This window comes from Paroedura picta, chromosome 11 (assembly GCF_049243985.1).
Source record: "Paroedura picta isolate Pp20150507F chromosome 11, Ppicta_v3.0, whole genome shotgun sequence".
NCBI lineage: Eukaryota > Metazoa > Chordata > Lepidosauria > Squamata > Gekkonidae > Paroedura > Paroedura picta.
Window position 1 is genome coordinate 66,676,163 of NC_135379.1, and position 22,785 is coordinate 66,698,947.

At 46.3% G+C, this 22,785-nt stretch overlaps 1 protein-coding gene across 11 annotated transcripts in view; it reads right to left on the bottom strand.

Annotated features, from left to right (window-relative positions):
- Positions 1-22,785, bottom strand: part of IKZF1 (IKAROS family zinc finger 1) — a 96,728-nt gene that overhangs the window by 62,695 nt on the left and 11,248 nt on the right. For 8 of the 11 annotated variants that reach the window (XM_077303310.1, XM_077303309.1, XM_077303306.1 and 5 more), the window contains exon 1: positions 12,405-12,544. The exons of 1 other annotated variant lie outside the window; for it this stretch is intronic. In XM_077303310.1, coding sequence (XP_077159425.1) covers positions 12,405-12,537 — 133 coding nt within the window. In that variant the 5' untranslated portion in view covers positions 12,538-12,544. Of the gene's footprint in view, positions 1-11,099; positions 11,245-11,910; positions 12,097-12,404; positions 12,545-22,785 lie in introns of those variants that run through there. 2 more of the 11 variants (XM_077303301.1, XM_077303297.1) reach the window with 2 other exon arrangements.

Sequence of the window (22,785 nt, forward strand, 5' to 3'; positions counted from 1 at the left end):
GCTCTCCAGATGCCCACGGACTACAATTCCCATGAGCCCCTGCTAGTCTACTTTAGGCTGATCCTTCACTGAGCAGGGGGTTGGAATAGATGGCTGGTATAACCCCTTCCAACTCTATGACTCTATGATTCGTGTTAAATCCGTGGGTTCAAAGGAAGCCATGACCACTGGACGTTCCATCAGCTCTTTCAATCAGATCATAGAATTCTATGATACTGAGATCCAACTAAAGAGCTGATTGAACAAGAACCCCCTGAACTGAACCCCCCCTGAGGAGCCCAAACTTATAGACAGGCAAGAACAATGGACCTTCTTGCCAATGCACACGATTGGTCAGTTTCAGTTTAAACTGACAGAATCTAGCAGCACATTGGTCAGTCACATTGCCTGCTTTGATCCTGCCTCGGATCTCAAGCTTGGTCCTCGGCAGAAGCACAAACACAACAATGTCCCTCTCATTCTACGATGACAAAAAAACTATAATCATTCAAAAGTCCTGTTCTGGTTTGTTTTTGCTCGGTTTTTCTTCTCTTCTGAACAACGGGTAAAATTTGTGATTAAAGGGACCTTCTCAGAGCAGCATGCCTGAGCATCTCCCTCTTTTGAACCCTCATTATTCTCCCCCCCCCAACTGTAGAAGCAGTTTTCTTTGTAGGTCCGTAGGAATTCTTTTATACCAGTTTTAAGGAAGGTAGCAAAACTCATTTTTAATTTATTGGAAAAGGGATTTATTTGGCTGTCATTTGCATTGCGGAATATCCAGCTTCTAAGCCTGTTGTTTTGATTGTTTTAACAAGATAATGCAACATCTGTCACATGAATACAAGCTAAATGTTATCTTTTTAACCAGTAAATGGGGCAAAATTCCCCTTAACAACAAACCAAGGCTGTTCAAGTGGGAAACGACAAGCAAATCTGGCTTTAAATACTTTCTAAAAAATAATATTAGTTTCTGCCTTTTATATTCAGTGGACAGTTTTGCCTCCTAGACTCACACGTTCCTGGGGAAGAAAGGAAAAATACTTTGCTGTTAATGCACCACTGGAGAACTGCAACTCTACCTCTTATTCGCGAAATAAAAGATTGTGTCAGATTTTGTCCCTAAAACGTTAAGGGGTTAAGGGGTTGAAGCTAACTTCCAGCCAAACTGGGGCGCTCAATGAAACTAACAGCAGCCATATTGAGATCGAAGAAAGAGTTGCGAAATTTTTACAACAAGCAAGGAAAATATAGATTCATAGAGTTAGAAGGGGCCATACAGGCCATCTAGCCCAACCCCCTGCTCAACGCAGGATCAGCCCAAAGCATCCTAAAGCATCCAAGAAAAGTGTGTATCCAACCTTTACTTGAAGACTGCCAGTGAGGGGGAGCTCACCACCTCCTTAGGCAGCCTATTCCACTGCTGAACTACTCTGACTGTGAAATTTTTTTTCCTGATATCTAGCCTATATTGTTGTACTTGTAGTTTAAACTCATTACTCCTCTGCAGCCAACGGAAACAGCATCCTGCCCTCCTCCAAGTGACAACCTTTCAAATACTTAAAGAGGGCTATCATGTCCTCTCTCAACCTCCTTTTCTCCAGGCTGAACATTCCCAAGTCCCTCAACCTCTCTTCATAGGGCTTGGTCCCTTGGCCCCAGATCATCTTCGTCACTCTCCTCTGTACCCTTTCAATTTTATCTACGTCCTTCTTGAAGTGAGGCCTCCAGAACTGCACACAGTACTCCAGGTGTGGTCTGACCAGTGCCGTATACAATGGGACTATGACATCTTGTGATTTTGATGTGATGCCTCTGTTGATACAGCCCAAAATGGCATTTGCCTTTTTTACCGCTGCATCACACTGCCTGCTCATGTTTAGTTTACAATCCACAAGTACCCCAAGGTCTCAGATGGGAAAATGGAACTACCACGTTCAGGGGCAGATCAACAAGAGCTCGGGGTTGTTGCTTGCAATGCATTCCCTGCTTGTGCGTCACTGAGAAGCTTACAGTCAGTGCTGGAAACAGATGACAGACTAGATAAAGGTTGACCAAGCTGTAGCTGTCCAGATGTCCATTGACTACAATTCCCATGAGCCGCTGCATTGTAGTCCATGGACATCTGAAGAGCCACAGTTTGGTCCCCCTTGGACTAGATGGACCTTTGGTTTCATCCAACAGCCTCTTGACGTGGTGTCACATTTTTTCTCAAAAAAACTTACAGAATGCCATTTCTCCCCACAGAACTGAAGATATAGTTTCTTCTGGATGGATGGGCTGGAAATCCTTGTCCAAAATTGCAAACTCGCTTTAATTAAAAGTATTCAATATCTTCTCTGGCCACTGATAATTAACTTTATTGTTTGAATTTAATAAAGTAGACCTCTCAATCCCTATGAAAGACTCTACTTTAGAACCATTTTAATTCTATTTTTAATTTCCTCTCCAGCACTACAAATAATAACCAACACAAAACGTCCATCCTAGAAACAAAAAAGAAAAGGCAGCACAGACCTGGCTTTCTCTCGTTTCCATTCAGCAATGTCCCCACCCTCTCGCCCCAGGACTATCAAGACGTGCATGAAACAAACTTTATAATTAAGATCAATTCATTTCCGCCTTTCCTCTGCCTGCACATCTATAGAAGCAAGGGAGACTTTAGTCACCGTTTCTACCCTACTTATAGGAAGTGACAGTTCAGTTATACGTGGACCATATACACACGCAAAAATCAACACAGGGAACTGGGCTACTAAAGGAGGTTGGTCCTCTTTTCTTTCTTTTTTTGCACTTTTTGCCCAGCAAATGGATATGTCTCTTGCACCCTGGCACTGCAACACTCAAAGTACTTTCAAATAAATAAACTGAAGGATTTCGAAGGCAAGTTTCTTTGCTTGGCAAAAAAGTACCACTTTGGCAGTCCTTTCTCCTGTTTGAAATCAATTGAAGTAGGAGAAGACAGAGTTGGAGGAGGAGAAGTAGAGTCCACTTGGTTTCTTTGATTCCTTGACGTATCAGAAACTTGTGCTCAGTAATTCTGGTGCCGCTTCCTAATTTCTCTGGAGTTTTGGAAGATGTTTAAAATGATAAAGAAACCCCATCAACCTGAAAAGCCAGAAAGGTTTCGTGCCTCCAAGAGGCTCAGATGGCTCCGGCCGCCTCCACGGCTTGTTTCCCTGAGCCTCTGACCCCTCCGCCTTGGCCTGCCCGCTGAGTTTTCGAGGGCTGACATCCCACTAATTTCAATGGGGCAGATTAAAATGATTAATGCAGTGGTCCCCTGACTTGGTTTGTTACACCGACAGGCCTTTCCACTATTCCAATTAGCCAGTTTGCTTTGCGCTCAGCCGAGAAAGGAATTCACTAGTAAGCAGCCTTTGGTTTTATGGATTTTCAAGCAAAAAGTTAAGCAGCTTCGACTTGGCTTGGCTGTTGTGACTCTTGTAAAGCAGCTGGCTCCAGTTTGAATTCCGTTACAGAACAAATGCAAGAACCAAACAGTTTAAGTCACCTCCGGAAACACCAACATCAAACTAAAGGTGATGTCCTCTCGAAACACTCAAGTCAACCACATTCTGTTTTCTCCTTGGCCTCTTTTTTAGCCTGTGGGAGCCCCAAAGCCACTTTCTCCTCTTGTCCATTTAAATCTCATAAGAACACTATTAGGAAGGTTAGTCTGACTGGCCTAGACTCACCCAGCAAGTTTTCACGGTAGAGAGGGGATTCGAACCTGGAGCTCCCAAATACTCATAGAACACTTTAATCATTGCACCAGCTCCCTCATTTAGCAGACTGCAAGTGTTTACAGGTTGAAAAAGCAGCCATTTGCCAGTCACCAGGGCTGTTGCCGGGGGCGGGAGGGGCCAGAGGGCAGAATTCCAGGGCCCCCGATTGCCTTGGGGCTCTCAGGAGCTGAGTACAGTACCACTGATATACTAACAAATTCTGAACCCATCTATTGAGGAGCAGAGGTGCCAACTCTGGGTTGTGAATCTGCTGGAGATTTGGGGGTCGACAAGGATTGCCAGCTCTGGGTTGGGAAATACCTGGAGACTTTCTAGGTAGAATCAGGAGTGGCTGGAATTTGGGGGTAGGGATGGACCTCAGTGGAATATACTGTGATGGAGTCCACCCTCCAAAGCAGCCACAGAGCAGAGACTACAGCTGGAATCAACTCTCCAAGGCATAAATTTTCCCTAGGAGAAATTATCCCTCTAGTCTGGAGATGAATGACTGGAAACTACAGGTTACCCTCCCCCTCCAGGGTTGACAGGTCCCCTCTGGCTGCTGGAAGGGGATGGGGGGGGGGTGAGGTTGCCAGATCCAGACAAGTTAGCTGCCAGGGCACGGCAGAGACCACAGTTGGAATCAACTCTCCAAGGCATAAAGTTTCCCTATCACTGACAAATATTTTGGTCCCAAAGCATCACTTCTTTGCTTCTGAGAAGGGGCTGCCGTTTGGGAAGATTTACTCAGCAGTCTCTAAATATAAGTTTACGCTATGAAACTATCAAAACATGAAGACGGATTTGTGACAGATAACCAATGCCTCTGTGAACAAATGAAATTGCGTTGCAATGATTTTGTTTTGTTTTTTTTTAAAAAGGGGGGGAGGCGGGCTTTGCGTGGCTAGCCGAGGCTGATTGGTTGTCCGGTTGATTGGCAGGCTCGAGGTGGGAAGGGGCGAGGGAAGTTTGTGACGTTTTCATTGCTCCTCAGCAAGAACCGGAAGTAGGTGAGGAGTGCTGGAGGAGAAACAGTCAGAGTTTTTGGCCAGGTGTGAAATGACAATGCAACGCTACAATACACAGCAATGGAATATTCAGTGTTGATTACGGATTTCTACCAGCTGTGCGGAATGGCCCTTTGGATCCCCATTGGAGAGAAAAATAGGATATAAATAAATATATTAAAATCTGCTTTCTTGTAAAACACTAGAGAACAGAATTGTTTCAATACAACACCTATCCAAACCATACAACAATATCAAACAATGTATTTTTGTGTTCCACCTTGTGCGAGATACACACTTACATATAGCCTTTGATCACCCATGGTAAGAATTTCCTCCAAGTGATCATATAGGGAATCTACAAATCCAAATATATGTATCAATAAGCAGTCATTTTTTTGAAGGCTAGTAAACTTTTCCAGATGTTTTTTTAAGCAAGGCGGTGCTAAGCACAGATGTCTGCTCTTTCAATGTCCATCCTTGGCCTAATGTCCAGTTTTCAAACAGTGTTTTCAGATAACACCCATTGCGGTTTGGGTCCAGTTGACTAGAGGCAACGCAGTGTTACAGCTGAGGTTGGGGTATGAAGAAGAAATGAGAAATGCCTGGATTGTTGACATTCACGAGTGGGCCAACCTGTTTATTTACCTCTAGCTAAGGCCCAACCAACCTCGTTTAAAGATCTGGCACCAAACATCTGAGGAGTTTCATTTCCATTCTGTTCGGCCTCCTTTTCTATTTCAGGGGTATCCTGGTGCAGGTACAGTAGGTACTGGGAGAAAATATCCAGAAAGAACGATTAAGCCAATTTGTGCCTCAAATAGCCAGTTGCTGAACATCATCCATGTGAACTTAAGATATTAACTAAGCACTCATGGCATAAATAACGGGGCCATGCAAACCATGCAGTCAGTTAATTCAGCCTTTCTCAACTTTTTTGTACCCTTGAGAAACCCTGAAACATTCTTCAGGCTTTGTTGTCCTGTCCCCCCCTCCCAAAAGATCATGTAGAATATGATTGGGAATCATAGCTGTGGACTTGCCCACCTGGGGCCCCTCCCCACCCCCTCTAGGCCCATCATTGGCCACTTTGGAAGGGGGGAACAGGACAACACGACTATATATGGTCTTCTCACCCAATAAATGTTTAGGAAATTATATGTACACATACACACCACCCTCCCTTGCAATTCCCACCCATTCAGGAGACCCTTCCAGGGCCCCCAAGAAACTCCAGGGATTCATAAAGCCCTGGCTGGGAAAGCGTATCTTAATTTATAGGGGAGTTTTCAAGGCAAGAGATTAATAACGTTAGCTGGTCTTTGCCTGCTTTTGCATAGTGACCCCTGACTTCCTGGTGGTCTCCCACCCATGTACTGACTAGATCCAGCCCTGCTTAACTTCTGAGATCTGACAAGACCAGGCTAGCCTAGGCCAACCAGGTCAGGGATATAATGTATTCTGCTTCCGTATAATTTAAATCTGTTTTGCCCCACATAATCTCCTGCAAACCAAGAATAATTAGAGTAGTTTTTACTGGGATTTACTGGGATTTTTTTTGAAGACCACTTAATCCGTGGACCAAGAGATCAGTGATCCAGGACCCTAATGCAACCAACAGCCCCTGCCTGGTTGTGATCTGGAACTGATGGCCACAAGTGGCCACAATCCAGAGATTGACAGGAATGAAGGGGGAACCTAGCTAAAAATTTTCAGCCGTTCTTCTAGGAATTTGGTAACAATGGAAAGCATGTTAATACGTCACTACATTCCAGTGACCATAATCATCATTCTCTGACTGTGTTTCTGTTTCTTGCCCCTGAGGTAGGGATGATTGTGCAGAGGGTTACCCGATGCCCCTTGTTATAAGGCTCTCTGGGACAAAATATTTTCCGAATTCCCACCTCGTTTTTAAATGACGGACATATTTTGAACTGGGCGACAAAGAGTGGCTTTGCCCCATGGATCGACTCCCATACAAACTGGGTCACAGCTATGAGCCTTTTAACCCCGTGCGGTGTGAGCAGCTACAGTAGGTGTCCCCCCCCACACAGAGACACAACTCCCTTTGAAATTAAAATAAGGGGCAGTAAAGAACAATGAAGCTGGTTTGTGCTTCAAATAGCCAGCGAGATCCAATGGAAAGCAAAATGGGGAAATGCTAAATTCCTCCCTCACCCCCAACACTCCACTTTATTATACGGTAAGTAGAGTGCAGAAAATTCTATTCAGGCATGGGAACTGAAGTCCATGGACATCTGAAGAGACAGAATTTGGCCACCACTGCTATAGAGTATTATTACTGTTATCATTTACACCTTTCTTTAGTGCCAAGCATCCCGAATACTAAGTGTTGCTCAGTGCTATACATCAACACCACTGTGATCCACAAACTAGTTAAGCTGACAGCTCAGCACTTAACCTAGCATCATGCTGTTGATTGTCAATGAGATTCACCTGGTATAATTGACAACCATTCAGCCATGCATTGCCTAATTATGATTTATAATCAGCTTTGTAGTATGTCATTAAAGCAAGAAAATTTCAAATGTATGGAAAGTCATTTAAAAAAAATTATTGAAGATTAATTTTTTGTGGAGGGGAATCTAAAGTTACTCTTTCTGGCTGCATGTTTCTTATGCCACGTGGATCCCTCAGCCAAACTTTTAGCCACATGCACGTTTTAGGGATCATCCTAAAGCTCATAATTCTGTTAAGGAAAAGGAATTTCTCTCCTTTTTTTGTTATCAGCACGAATGTTTCATAGCCAGAGGTATCTCAGAATGAGGGAGGTCAGGGACTAAGACACATAGCCATATTGCCTGGTGGCTATTAGAAAAAGTCTATCATAACAATAAGAGGCAAGTACAGCCAAGCGGGGTAAAATTATAATAGAGTAAAATAAGCTAATATTATAGACTAAAATACAGTAAAATCAGCTGATTAAAACATCTTAATTCTAGCTCGATAAACAGCCAATACAAATTCAGCTACACACAATGTGGTCTCTGCAGAAAGATCATTAAGCAGAAACTGGAGTGTAGCTTCATCATTTACCAGACCTCTGGGACAAAGTAGAGGATACAGAAGTTTTCTGCAAAGACTCACATGAAGTTCACAATCTAAAATAATATGTGAGGTTGAATTGGGACAGTTTGCAGAACACGGACACAATCTTTCCCTCCTTGGGACATGCTGGTATCTTCCTGCAAGGACGCTTGAGGGAAGACAACTCATTCTTGCCAGCATGAAAACTCTATGAAGGGCTGGACTAGTAAGATTATAAAAATAATTAACAATTTCCCCTTGATTTAATCGAATCCCCAGAGCAGCAGGAGAACATACACAGGGTTGTGCTGGAAACATTTTGGACTGTTCGGCCGCCACTAATCTTTGTTTCAAAAATTTAAAAATTTCAGACTCATTAAACATCATCATCCCAATTTTTAAAATAGGTAATCCAAACCTTCCTTTACGAGTAACATTGGGTCCACAGCATTCTCTCACCCTACAGTACCTTCCACGACCATTGTGAGGTGAGAAACTCAATCTAAACTGTGGGGACTAAGCATCTCATACTGCCGGCATGCATTAATATAAATGGCAGAAAGTAACTTTGTGTCGGATACCAATGGAAACATGAGGTATATCCAGATTCTGACCATTGAGAATCTAGACATCTGTTCTTTCCAGAGTGAAAAATATGACCATTTTGACTTTGGCTTGCAAACTATTTAATAGATAAATTTTTGCTATTAAAATTCCCATACCTTTGAATCAGGGCCTTCCTTATTTTTGGATTCATCCCAAAAGAACTCCAAACTACTTTCAAATGCTAATTCTTATGGCAAATTTCAGTTTGAAGCATTGGATTTTTGAGACAAATAATGAAAAGAACAGTTGCTACATGTTCTTCTGATGATGCCCCAAGATATACCACACCTGTGCAGCAATAGTAATTTCAGTCTCAACTCCTGCGACTTTCCTGCATACACTGATTGATGGATGCTTCACTTCCGAGTCCCTCATCCCCGGGTATCAATATTTCTAAGCAAGGACAAGGTGCTTCAGTGCCCGTTTTCCTCTTTTCCTGAGAAGTAGCTCAATGATGTAACTTTATTTGCAGGTTTTCACACCAGTTCTTAACAAACAGAAACTCCCCAAAATAAATCAGATAAACTTGGGGGGAGCTTCCCCAGCAAAACATACCCGCACTCCTCGGGTTTAATGACATATGCTTTAACAAGTCACCCTTCTGCACCTTTGCACTTCTAATAGGTATCAAAGGTTGGAAATTTAAATGCCTTGAATCGGTAGATTCCATCAGCCACAGGAGACAGATCCTAACAAGCATGTGTCAATTTCAAGAGGAACAGCTGAGCTCTATGGTCACTCTAGTTTATTTTTGAGCCTATTTTGTTCTGGTATGTTACTGTACTAGAGAATTTGACAAAGTTAAGATTATTTTCCTTTCCAACAATGAATCAAAATTGTTATTTAACTCTGTATTTCTAAATCCTTTAATTATTAGCTATGTACTTACGTGGAAATGGCTGGTGATTTATACATTCATTTAAATTTAACTGGCCGTGATCTTTAACCAACTAGATACTATTGAATTAGTCAATAATCCTAAAAATGTTGAAAACATTGCCAGTGAATGCATCAGATATATTGACACAGCAGCAGGATCATAACCAGGTAATATGTGGCTCCCGACAATATTGTAGGACATGCATTTGGGCTGCTGAGGTTGGTCTTATTCTCAAGCATGGTTAGAACAGCTCAAGCCTCATCCTTTGGGTTGAACCTTTCTAAGCAGAGCTGTAGGTATGACAACTCATTCTAAGTTCAGGAATTAAAAACGAATCACAACTTAATGTGTCAATTAAATATCAGCAATTGAAGGCTTATATTTGGATTAAAATCAAGTTTCTGTTAAAATTTAAATTATCAGTTACCTGAAGGTAGCTGTATAACTAGAAACAGGTGTTACTAAAGATGCACAGAAATATTCTCTGAGATAGCTATATGCTAAGATAGACTGTGTCTTCACTGAAAAACTTCTGCTACCTGTGCAATCAGTTTTCACCTAAATATCCAGCCTCTTGTCCACTGGATTTATTTGTTACAGCTTACAAACTTGGATTTCACCTGGAATGAACATTTGTGTCTACAGTTTGATTGGAAGGGCACTCATGCTTTTCTCTTTTCCCAAATGTGTCTCTCTTCTTCCCAAAAGTATGAATGACCAGCAAAGATTTCAACTGGGGCAGCCCATAGCTTGCTTCTTAAGGATCTTTGTGCTTTTCAAAGTGAAACATTCTGCATCCAGGAAAGGAAGCAAAAGAACTTTAAAAAACCCTATATAATGATACCTTAGTTTATCCCATTTAATGTCAAAATTATAAAAATATGATGAATAAATATGCACGCCTGGCAACAGCATTTGTGTTTGAGGGAATGCCTGTAACAAAATCACTTCTATTTTGGCATGAGGAATTTCGCATAACAAACTGTTTCTCTTGACAAAACAGGGACTGGTTCCACCCTGCAACAAAGATCTATACTGGAGTTTCTATATTGCTAGAACTTCCTTATTTTACATGAACCAAAACCAGCAATATTTAAACTTTTTTTGGGGGGGGGGTCAAGATTTACTTGAACACATAACCTGATCTCTCATGGACATTAGATCAGAAGCAAATCCCATTTCGATGGGATTTGCTTCCAAATTTGTTTCATTTTGTAGACTTAAGTCTAGCTCAGCAGGGGAAGATTTTAGCACCTGCTGAACACTTTCACCTCATGACTGCTAATTAAACTTAACTTTGGCTGGATCACTCACAGGTTTTGTTTGTTTTTTAACTGTATGCTACTGATACTGAAAATCCAACCAGAATCCTAATAAACATTATGGACAATTCCCTGATTTTAATTGACATGATTGCAGGTGCAGCCGTATTCAGTGGCGCTCGTTGTAAGAAAAGTGATTTTAGGACTAAGTGCGGGATCTTAATGACGCCTCCCAATTCTAAGCGTGTTTACTTGGAAAGAAGTCCTACTGAGATCAGCTGAGATGTAATGCCAACCAGACATATACAGGGCTGTATCCTTAGTTTACCTTACAATTATTTAATTCCTTGAAATATCTATGTCATGAATAAAATTAACTGTTTGAAAAAACTGTTGACTGGCTGTGGACAGAAAGCAATACACTGAGATTAAAAATAATTAAATAAGTGAGGACTGTTAAAGAAACTTGGGAAAGAATCTAGTTTAAATATTTCCCCATCTGAGTGCTTAAGGTTAGCTGGCTTTTCATTTTTGACTGACAAAAAATGCTTTCCCATTGCTCTCGGGTGTTTAGAAGTCTGACACTCACCTATGGCAGAAGCCCGGGGCACGCAGTCAATGCCACAGGACCAGCTGTCTGCCTGACAAGCCAAGGGGATCTCCTCGCTTTCCCTTTCCACACGGAAACTTATCTGAAGAAAAGGTCTGTGGCTGCACATTGTTCAGCACCACAGAGAGAGAGAGAGAGAGAGAGAGAGAGAGGAAGGACAGAAGGAAGGAAGGAAGGAAGGAAAGAAGACAGACAGAAAGTTTGTTATCTAAGTTACGGTCTTCTCACAAGAAAGAAAGAAAGAAAGAAAGAAAGAAAGAAAGAAAGAAAGAAAGAAAGAAAGAAAGAAAGAAAGAAAGAAAGAAAGAAAGAAAGAAAGAAAGAGATTTCGGAAACTTTCTTTCTTCTCAACAGTTTTGGCCTCATCCATACAATTTTGAAAATATCAGCTACACATCCCCCACCTGACCTTATCCAGCTCACATCATCGACAGCAATGACCATCTACTTAGTAAATGGGAAAGATTCACCAGACTGGATCGGTTAGATTTGAGTCCACCTTACGGATCAACACGATTTTCGGGGTGCCAGACTCAAGACTCCCTGCATCAGATACTGAAACCTCTCCCCCCAAACTCTGTGTTGATCTCTCCGGGGCAACAGGCTTGAATGTAACCACCGTCCCGGGGAAGCCTCTGAATTGCAGCAGGCGCTCTCTCGCTCTCGCTCTCTGGGACTCCTCCGGGCCCGGCCACGTGGCTCCTGCTCCTCAAACCCAAGGACAAAACTTAGCCCCCCCCCTCCCCCCGAAGGTCCCAGCACAGCTGCCCAAATAGCCAAGCAAGCTCACCCGGACCCCGGCCCGCTCCTCCGACGCGCACTCCCCGGCCCGCCTCTGGCGCCCACTGGCCGCGTCCGGACCGTCTGCCGAGGAGGGAGCGCGCGTGTCTGCACAGCTCCGTTGCCAACTGCCGCAAGTTTGACAGCGTGCTTCTGGGGAAGCGGCTTCCCAGTGGCCCCGCCGCAAGGAAAAGGGCTGTGACCCCCCCTCCCTCCTCCCTCCCTCCCTCCCTCCCTCCCGCGGAGCGAGTGTCGCGGGGCCCCTGCGCCGAACGGGGCGGGCGGGCGGGCGGCTCCCTTCTCCCGAGGGGGCCCCTCCGCCTCCCACTCTCGCAGCGGCCGCCCACCAGCTCCGAGCCGCCCAGACCCGCGAGCCCAGCGAGGGAGCGAGGGAGGGACGGCGCTGCGGGGTCCGGCGCGAGAAGCGGCGGCGGCGGCGGGAGGGAACTTTCGGCCTCCCCGGGAGAAGTTGGCAGGGGGCTCGCCGGGGCGGGCATGCAGTACCTGCGGCTGCGGCGGGCGCCAAGGCCCCGGGCGCCTCCCCCTCCCCCTCCTCCTCCTCCTCGCCGTCCCGCCGCCGCCGCCGCCGCCGCCGCCGCCCGGGCGGCCACTCCGCGCGCTCAGGCCAGCGCAGCATGGTCGGCCGCGGCTCGGGCGGGCGGGCGGGCGGGGGGGGGGGCGGGCGAGCGAGCGAGCGGGGCGGACTGGTCGAGGCAGTCAGATGGGTCGGCGACTCCCCTCGGGCGCCCCTCCCGGGCCAGGCGCTCGGGACCCAGCAGGATCCTCGGAACAAGGTCAGGTCCACAGGGAGCCGGCAGGGAGCCTCCTTAGAGCAGGGACGGGCAAGGGTGGCTCTCCAGAGGTCCCTGCAAGCAGCATGGTCACTGTAGTCCACAGACTGGGCCGGGCAGGGGCGGAGGGGGTTCCCTTCCTGCAAAATAAGTTGCAGCAGAGGCCGGGGTCATTGTAGTCCTGCCGGCAGGGGCTCATGGTCATTGTAGTGCACGGACATCTGGACAGCCCCCCTCCTGCAACACAAGTCATCATGTGGACAGCTCCCCTTTTGCCCCACCCCTGCTGCAACATCAGTTCAGGGGGGTAGCTGTGCTGTGGTGAAGCAACAGGACATCTGCATATCGGAAGAAGTAGGCATGCACACAAAAGCATCTTTGCACAGCTTAAATCATGTCCTTCTTAAAGGTGCCACTGGACTGCACGCTTCAGGAACATAAGAGAAGCCATGTTGAACCAGTCTGATCACCCATCCAGTCTGGCACTCATGTAGAGGCCTGGTCAGCCAAAGTCTGAGGGTGCGAAGATTTGCTGTATGCCAATGCGTGGGCTTGCCTGTTCTTGTGAGGGTGTGCAAAATGACACAGGAACAGAGGGAAGAAGAAGAGTTGGTTCTTAGATGCCGCTTTTCTCTCCCCAGAGGAAGCTCAAAGGGGCTTCCATTCACCTTCCCTTTCCTTTCCCCACAACAGACACCCTGTGAGGGAGGGAAGGCTGAGAGAGCCCTGAGATTACTGAGGAAGAAGAAGAAGAGTTGGTTCTTAGATGCCACTTTTCTCTACCCAGAGGAGACTCTAAGCAGCTTACATTCACTTTCCCTTTCTTCTCCCCACAACAGATACCCTGTGAGGGAGGGGAGGCTGAGAGAGCCCTGAGATTACTGAAGAAGAAGAGTTGGTATTTATATGCCACTTTTCCCTACCTGAAGGCGTCTCAAAGCGGCTTCCAATCTCCTTCCATTTCCTCTCCCCACAACAGGCACCCTGTGAGGTGGGTGAGGCCAAGAGAGCCCTGATATTTCTGCTCGGTCAGAACAGTTTTATCAGGGCCGTGGGGATCCCAAGGTCACCCAGCTGGCTGCATGTGGGGGAGTGCAAAATCAAACCCAGTTTGCCAGATTAGAAGTCTGCACTCCTAAGGAGGATATCTCTTGGGTTAGGACATAAGAAAAGCCAGACTGGATCAGGCCAGTGACTCATCACACAGTGGCCAGGTGCCATTCGGAGGTCCACCAGCAGGTCCAGAACTCCAGAGGTCCTCACACTGTTGCCCCCACAAGCATGAAGAATACACAACATCACTACACCAGCCTTAAGAATTTAAGAGAAGCTATGTCGGATTAGCCCAATGGCCCATCCAATCTTCTATGTCACACAGTGGCCAAAACCCAGGTGTCATGAGAATGTCCACCAGTGGGACCAAAACTGCAGAGGCCATCAAGTCACAGCTGACCCACTGGGGTTTTCAAGGCAAGGGGCAATCAGAGGTAATTTGTTGTTGCCTGTCTCTGTTTAATGCCCCACGACTTCCTTGGGGGTCTCCCATCCAAATACTAACCAGGGCCAACCCTGCTTAGCTTCAGAGATGTGAGGATGCTAACCTGGGGCAACTTATGCTGGGGAAATAAAAGAGGGTGGTTATGCCAATCTTGTAGTCTCCTGAAAGTTGGGCTCCTGCAGAGTACTCAGTTCTGATGTCTGGTCCAATTCAGCAAACCAGTTCTTATAATCCTTGTTCCTAAACATTTTTTACTTGGAAATTAGATTCAGATGGGCAGCAGCATTAGTCTGAAGCTACAAATTTTGGGTTTAAGAACAATCCACAAAAGCTTAGCCCCGGAATAAAACGTAGTCTTAAAGATACTGCTGGACTCAAACCCTTGTTTCACTTGGAAGTTAGGCAGTAATATTAAGGGGCTTTTTGCACGCCTTCAAAATCGCACAATGGTTGCCAATTGGAAACGCTATTGATTTGCCATAACGCACGACGTCGTAGACAATCTGCCACACACCTGAAACCAATCTGCAAAAAGCGCTTCCTTGTAGCGCTTTCAGGGGAATCCAGAAAAGTGGATTCACCCTCCAGAAAGCGCTACACTCTTGCAACCAATCTGCAACACTAGCGAAAAAGACCTGTGCGTTAACATTGTTGCGGTTTCTTCAAAGTCCCTCCTCCTGAGCCTGTCCTCCAAACTTCCGGCGAAGCGATCGCCATTTTTTTTTCTCCGAGCGAGCGGGGATAAACGCACCAGCGAGCCTCTTTCTGTTTAGAGGCTTCCCTGGCTTCAGTCCTTCACCTTTAGTCACTAAGCACAAACCACATAAAAGCCCGTTTGCTGAAATAAAGTCCCTTTATTTTTTACACATTAATTCAGCCGAAAATCGGGCCCGTGAGAGGGGGGGGGGATTTTTTTTTTATCACTCGAGGCAGCGTGGCAACGATCATACGATCAAACGACAGCTCACATTAGGCAGCTGGATGGGTCTCTCCGTTGCAATGAATCTACACAGATTCGTTACAATGGGTCTGTTTTTTTTTTAAAAAACCCTTTCTTAAAGGGAAAGGGGCTGTTTGGGAGCATGCTAACGGCTGCCCATTGGCTGCTTGACGGCCAGGGGCGGGACGAGCTTGGCAATAGCGCTTCCTTTTCTGCCGAGACCGGAAGCTGTGGGAAACGCTACAAAACGCAACTGGATTCCACTACAAAGGCAGGTATGCATAACGACGAATTCCACTATTTTAAATGGCGATTTTTCATTCAGTGACCAATTTGCAACAAAGATCCCGGTGCGTAAAGCCCCTAGTTCTCTCCTCTGTGGGACAGGTTGCTGTACTAGAGATACTACTACATCTAATAACTAGAATTTAAGCCCGCTGTATCAAAAATGGAGCTCAGAGCCCTATGCTGAAGGCTGCCCCGCCCACCCCCCACCCCCCGAGTCCGTGGCTTCAGTGGTGGGCTCGGAGCAAGCCCAGCGCGTCTGGGACACGCCGGGCCTGCTCTAAGCCCAGCACTGAAGCCTACCCCGCCCGGCCGCCTCCCCCGGAAGCTGGAGCTTCAGCACCAAGCTCGGAGCAGGACGTGCCGGGCCTGCTCCGAGCCCGGTGCTGAAGCCTCCCCCACCTGGCCCCCTCTGCCTGAGACTCCCCCGGCCGCCCTCCCCAGCCCCCTCCCACCCTAGACCCCAGCTTCACCCCAGGCTCCTTTCCCCGCCCTGAAGCCTCACCCGGCCGGACCGCTCACCTTCGAGACCGGGACGTCTGGGACAGGCGAAGGGGTTAATTGGGTGCCGCGTGCTGCGCGGCTCCAAATTGGCCCCTTGGCCCCGGACTGATACTCGGAGGGGCCACAATGCCCATACTCCTTTATTCTCACTGCTCCTGCAAAGCAGTTTACAGATAATATGAGTTGGTTTATATACTCCTCTTTTCATTATTCAAAGGAGTCTCCAAGTGGCTTGCAGTTGGCTTCCCTTCCTCTCCTCACAACAAACACCCAGTGAAGTAGGTGGGGCTGAGAGAGCACTGAGGGCCTTTTCGCACAGGGATCTTTGTTGCAAATTGTTTGCGGAATGAAAAATCGCCATTTAAAATAGTGGAATTCGTCGTTATGCATACCTGCCTTTGTAGTGGAATCAGTTGCGTTTTTTAGCGTTTCCCACAGGCTTCCGGTCTCGGCAGAAATCGCTAGAAAGGAAGCGCTATTGCCAAGCTCGTCCCGCCCCTGGCCGTCAAGCAGCCAATGGGCAGCCGTTAGCATGCTCCCAAACAGCCCCTTTCCCTTTAAGAAAGGTTTAAAAAAAAAAAAAACGACCCATAGCAACGAATCTAGGTAGATTCGTTGCTACGGAGAGACCCATCCAGCTGCCTAATGTGAGCTGTCGTTTGATTGTATGATCGTTTGCACGCTGCCTCGAGTGATAAAAAGAAAATCCCCCCCCCCTCTCACGGGCCCGATTTTCGGCTGCATTTATTTGTAAAAAATAAAGGGACTTTATTTCAGCAAATGGGCTTTTCAGTGGTTTGTGCTTAGTGACTAAAGGTGAAGGACTGAAGCCAGGGAAGCCTCTAAACAGAAAGAGGCTCGCCGGTGCGTTTATCCCCGCTCGCTCGGAGAAAAAAAAATGGCGATCGCTTCGCCGGAAGTTTGGAGGAGAGAGCCAGGGGGAGGGACTTTGAAGAACCAGCAACAATGGTAACGCACAGGTCTTTACCGCTACTGTTGCAGATTGGTTGCAGGAGTGTATCGCTATCCGGAGGGTGAATCCACTTTTCTGGATTCCCCTGAAAGCGCCACAACGAAGCGCTTTTTGCTGATTGGTTTCAGGATTGTTGCAGATTGTCTACGACGTCGTGGGTTATGGCAAATTAGTAGCGTTTCCAAATAGCAACCATTCTGCTACTTTGAAGCCGTGCGAAATGGCCCTGAGATTGGCCCAAAGGTCCACCAACTGGCTGCATGTGGAAGAAGAGTGGGGAATCAGAGGCTAGGTAGCCATCTGATGGAGAGGCTGATTCTGTGAAGGCAAAGGGGTGGCAGGTGACAGTGGATGAGCGATTGGGATGTGAGTGTCCTGCATAGTGCAGGGGTCGGACTAGATGACCCAGGAGGTCCCTCCCAACTCTGTGATTCTTTGAATCAAACCCGGTCCGCCTCTCTTAACTGCTCCACCATGCTGGCTCACCAACCAGTCTTTTCTTTTATACAACAGGCAGAGAGAACGCTGGGTTATTACCATATATCATCTTTGCAGTAACAAACCTGGACTGAAGAGACACAGGAGCAAGAAGTGGGATGGTTTCAAAAGGGAAAAAACGAAGCTGCTACTTCTGTTGAAAAAAAAATCTAACAAACTGCCTTTCATTTCAAAACGTTGACAATATCATAGCAGTGTCAAGGTGGCTCACGCGGCACTATTCCTTCCTGGATTTGAGGCAAGTCAAGCGTCTTTAGCTAGAGGTCCTCTAGGAACCAGACTTCAAGAAGCAACCCTCCCTCCCCACTCACTGCTTTCATCTACGACTGTTTCTGCGTGGAGGACTCACCTAGCCGTTACATTGCGATGACCCCTGGTTTTTCACCTCGGGATGACTCCCTGGATCTTTTCCCACTTCCACATGTGGGAGCCTTTGTCCCCCTCCCCCCTTTTTGCCCCCAGATTTGTTTCCATACATGATAGCTGAGAGGCAGGAAGTGAAAACTTCCCGCTGGTTTATTTTTTTACTTGTCAATCATTGTTATGTGATAAAACCGGCCAATCGTCTTCCAGCACTATTTTGTCGTATTTTAATGTTCCCACTCCGAGTCCAAAATCATTAAAAAAATTACCACAATTGCGCTATAACACAAATAAGAGATACAAAAAGGTGGGCTGTTTTATCCCCCCCCCCATACACACACACATGCACAGCACGAAACAATCTTTGATCAATATTGCAAGTCAGAAAGAAGGACAGGTGCCGACCAAACGTGGCAGCATGTTTTTGTTTGCTATTTCATTTTAGTGAACCATTTTTTTTAAGGGCAGGTTGAGGTTGCGAGGGTAGATGGCAGAAGTGATCCTCGGGGGAGGGCTGGGAATGTCCAATCGGGGAAAGCCTGACTATACCCACTTCCGCATGGCCCAGCCTATTGGATCCAACATCAAAAACGGAACATGGTTTTCCCAGCATTCCTTTGATGCAGGCCAACTGCGGGGGCAAGTCGGGACAAGTCTGGGACCCCCAACTGAAGGGGCCCAATTCCATGCAGAACTGGGGGGAAACCTGGATGCAAACAAATAGAAATCGGAGCTTTATTGGTCATACTGAAGCTGTAAACTCGTGTTAATTTGCCACAGTGCAAAAGCCACTACAGGATGTTAATATGCACACCAGATACATCTGGGCAAATCCTTAAGACTGGTCTTGCAAACACCTTCAGCTTGAATTAGCAATCTCCAGCAGGGAAGTAAAGGCCTGGATAGGGATGCCAGCCTCCAGATCAGACCTGGGGATCCACTGGTATTATGGCTCATCTCCAGGATACAGAGGTCACTTCCCCTGGATAAAATGGATACTTTGGTGGGTGGGCTTGATGGCATTGTACCCTGTTGAGCTCCACCCCCAAATCTCCAGGAGTTTTCAAACCTGGAGCTGGCCCCCCTCACCAGTGGCCAAGAAGGGCTGGGCATCCCTAGACCAGGCACATCTTGAGCAGGGATTCCCAGCCAGGGCTCCAGGGCACCCTAGGGTCACAAAAGAGCTCCCTGGGTCCTGCAGCCTTTTCCAGAAGTTTGGATGGCCGCTAACATCGCTAGCGGGCCCCACTTCCCCGGTTGCTCTACAGACCGATTTCTGTCTCCACAATGGAAACGGTAAATGGTTGATCAATTGATTGGCCAGCTCCTGCATCTTACTTCTGCACCCATTTCTCTGAAGGAGCATGGCCCCCCTCCCGGGGTTCCTTGAAGCCTGAAAAATATTCTATGGGTTCTTCCACAGTCAAAAGTTTGAAAGAGGCTGAGCTAGAGACAGCTGCCCCCTGCATAACATTTTGCTAGCCTCATCCTTTAAAAAAAAAACTTCTCTTGACATATCATTTTTAGGTGGCCCAGAAATTCATGTTTGCCAGAATCCTGTGATCACTTTAAGGATGCCCTAAGCAATTCCACTCATCTCGTTGACCTTCCTTGGGTTCTCCTTGCAATTCTTCAGGTTCTTCACCTCCCAAGCGCCCAGATTTGTTTCCAGTGGAACTTCAGGCAAGCTTCTGAGGAAAAACTTTTTTCTTGAACTAAAATGAATGCAAGCCAGTGTCATGGATCAAGGAAGGCAGGTGGGCTGCGTTGAGCTGCTGAAGGAAGTCTCCTGAGGCGAGGGAGCTGTGCAGCAAAGCCTGTGCAATGTTGTTTCCGAGGGAACGTTCTGAGGCCAGGCAAATCTAGAGTTGAGTCTATGCTGAGCAAACACTTGCTCAAAATGAGGAAGCAAACTGGTATCAGCCAGTTATTTCTCCCGCCCCTGCAGGGGAAAGATAGTGGAATTGCCTTTTCTCCCCACCCACCATGCCTGGGAAAACAGCTGGGCGGGGCTGGGTTCTAAGCGGACAAGGAAGCCGCTCCCCCTCCCCCCCCCAGTCTGCACTCCTCTGTAGCCTCTGAGACTCTCTTTCAGTAAAATACAAAGCTGTCAGAAGACTGAGTATTTGTCAATTAAGAAGCAAAAGGTTAAGAGATCTGAGCGTACAAGGCCAACAATTCTATTAGTTAATACAAAAACATTAAATATTGGCAGAAATACAAAAATATGCATACGTTTACTGCAAAGTACAATAAAAAAAACAGATATTGGCCCTAGTGGTGGCCTCAATTCTCTCTCTCTCTCTCTCTCTCTCTCTCTCTCTCTCTCTCTCTCTCTCTCTCTCTCTCTCTCTCTCTCTCTCTCTCTCTCTATCATATTCCACCCTCTCTCTAGCGACTCAGGGTCGGTTACAACAAAACAGAGTATATAGATAAAATACAATTTAAAAATAATTAAATAAATTAAAACCATCGAATTATTAACATCAGTGTTGACTACTATTTGCCCAATTTTCTCTCTCTTGCAAGATGGGGTGGGGACTCATAAGATGCTTTAGCTGACCTAACTAAATCTATTTTTCATTTGGTGGATTTCTGGCAAGGAAGTCAGCACTTCCAGATTTTATATCACCATCAGCCCACGATAGCCAATCTGTGGCTCTCTAGATGTCTATGGACTACAATTACCTTGAGCCCCGGCCAGTATTATGATGGCAGAGCCTCATGGTAACAGTAGTCCGTGGACATCTGGAGAGCCACAGTTTGGCCAGTCCATCAGCCTGGCTTAAAATCATAGAATCATAGAGTTGGAAGGGACCTCATGGGTCATCTAGCCCAACCCCCTGCACTATGCAGGACACTCACATCCTAATCGCTCATCTACTGTAACCTACCACTCTTTTGCCTTCACAGAATCAGCCTCTCTGTCAGATGGCTCTCCAGCCTCTGTTTAAAAATTTCCAAAGATGGAGAACCCACCACCTTCCGAGGAAGCCTTTTCCACTGAGAAACCACTCTAACTGTCAGGAACTTCTTCCAGATGTTTAGATGGAATTTCTTTTGAATTAATTTCATCCCATTCGTTCTGGTCTGTCCCTATGGGGCAAGAGAGAACAATTCTGCTCCATCCTCCATATGGCACCCTTTTAAATACTTGAAGGTGGTTATCAGATCCCCTCTCAGTCATCTCCTCTCTAGGCTAAACAGACCAAGCTCCCCCAGCCTTTCTTCATATGTCTTGGTCTCCACACCCCTCACCATCTTTGTTGCCCTCCTCTGGACAAATTCTAGTATGTCAACATCCCTCTTGAATTGGGGTGCCCAAAACTGAACACAGTACTCCAAGTGAGGCCGAACCAGAGCAGAGTAAAGCGGTACCATCACCTCCCGTGATCTGGACACGATACTCCATTAGATACAGCCCAAAATCCCATTCACCTTTTTAGCCACTGAGTCACACTGCTGACTCAGGTTCAATGTATGGTCTACTAAGACTCCTAGATCTTTTTCGCACATCCTTCTGCCAAGACAATTGTCCCCCTATGTTATATTGGTGTATTTGGTTTTTCCTACCTATATGCAGAACTTTACATTTGTCCCTATTGAACTTCATTTTATTCTGTTTAGCCCACTTGAGTCTAGCAAGATCATCTCGTATTCTGTTGCTGTCTTCCCTTGTGTTTGCTACCCCTCCCAGTTTAGTATCGTCTGCAAATATAATAAGTATCCCCTCTAATCCCTCATTCAAATTATTTATAAATATGTTGAACATCACAGGCTCCAGGACAGGTCCCTGGGGAACTCCACTTGTCACTCTTTTCCAAGAAGATGCTGAACCATTAACAAGTACCCTCTGGGTACGATTTGTCAGCCAGTTATTGATTCACCGGACAGAATTAGGATCCATACCGCATTTTACCAACTTGTGAACAAGAATATCATGTGGAACCTTATCAAAAGTGTACTGAAATCCAGATAAACTATGTCCATGGCATTCCCCTGATCCAACTTTCTCAAAAAAAGAGATAAGGTTGGTCTGACATGACTTCTTCTTGCGAAACCCCTGCTGAGTCTTAGAAATCACAGCTCTCAGTTCCAGCTGTTCAAAGACTGTTTGATTAATTGTTCCAAAATTTGTTCCAGCTACAGATGTCAAGCTGACAGGTCGATAATTACCCGGATCCTCCTTTTCCCCTTTCTTGAAGATGGGGACCGCATATGCCTGCCTCCAATCATCTGGCACCTCACCTGTTCTCCAAGAAGTGTCAAAAATAATGGCCAGAGGTTCAGAGATGACATCTGCAAGTTCTTTTAGTACCCTCGGATGCAGTTCATCTGGCTCCGAAGACATTTCATTAAAGAAACTAGGTGTTTGTGGACTGTGATCCTAGGCCACCAGTGATCCTAGGCCACCAATCCCGTCCTTCGTGTTGTGTTACGTTTTTGCCACATTGATCACTATTTTCCTCACAAGAGAAGACCGAGGAGGAATAGGAGTTAAGCAGTTCAGCCCTCTCTTCATCATCTCTTATAATTTCACTTTCTTGTCCTCGCAGTGGTCATATAGTGTCCTTATTTTTTGCTTGTTTGAAATATAACTAAAGAAGCCATTTTTGTTATGTTTAGCATTTCTTGCTAGCCTAAGCTCATATTGAGCTTTAGCTTTTCTAACACTCCCCCTACAATTATTGGTTATGTGTTTATCCTCATCCTTGGTAATAAGGCCTTCCTTCCATTTCCTAAATGACTCTTTTTTATTCCTCAAATCTTTTGACAACTGCTTATGGAGCCAACTTGACTTCCTTGGGCTCCTTCCATCTTTTCTACTCAAGGGAATTGTTTGTGATTGAGCCTTCGGTATTTCACTTCTAAGAAACTCCCAGCCCTCTTGGACTCCCATCTCTTTGAGCAGTGGTCCCCAACCTGTGGGCCGTGGCCCGGTGCTGGGCCACGGCTCCCTCTCCCCCCCCCCCCGCAGTAAAAAACTTCCCAGGCCGCAAGCTTGCGGCCCGGGAAGCTTCTTACTGCAGGAG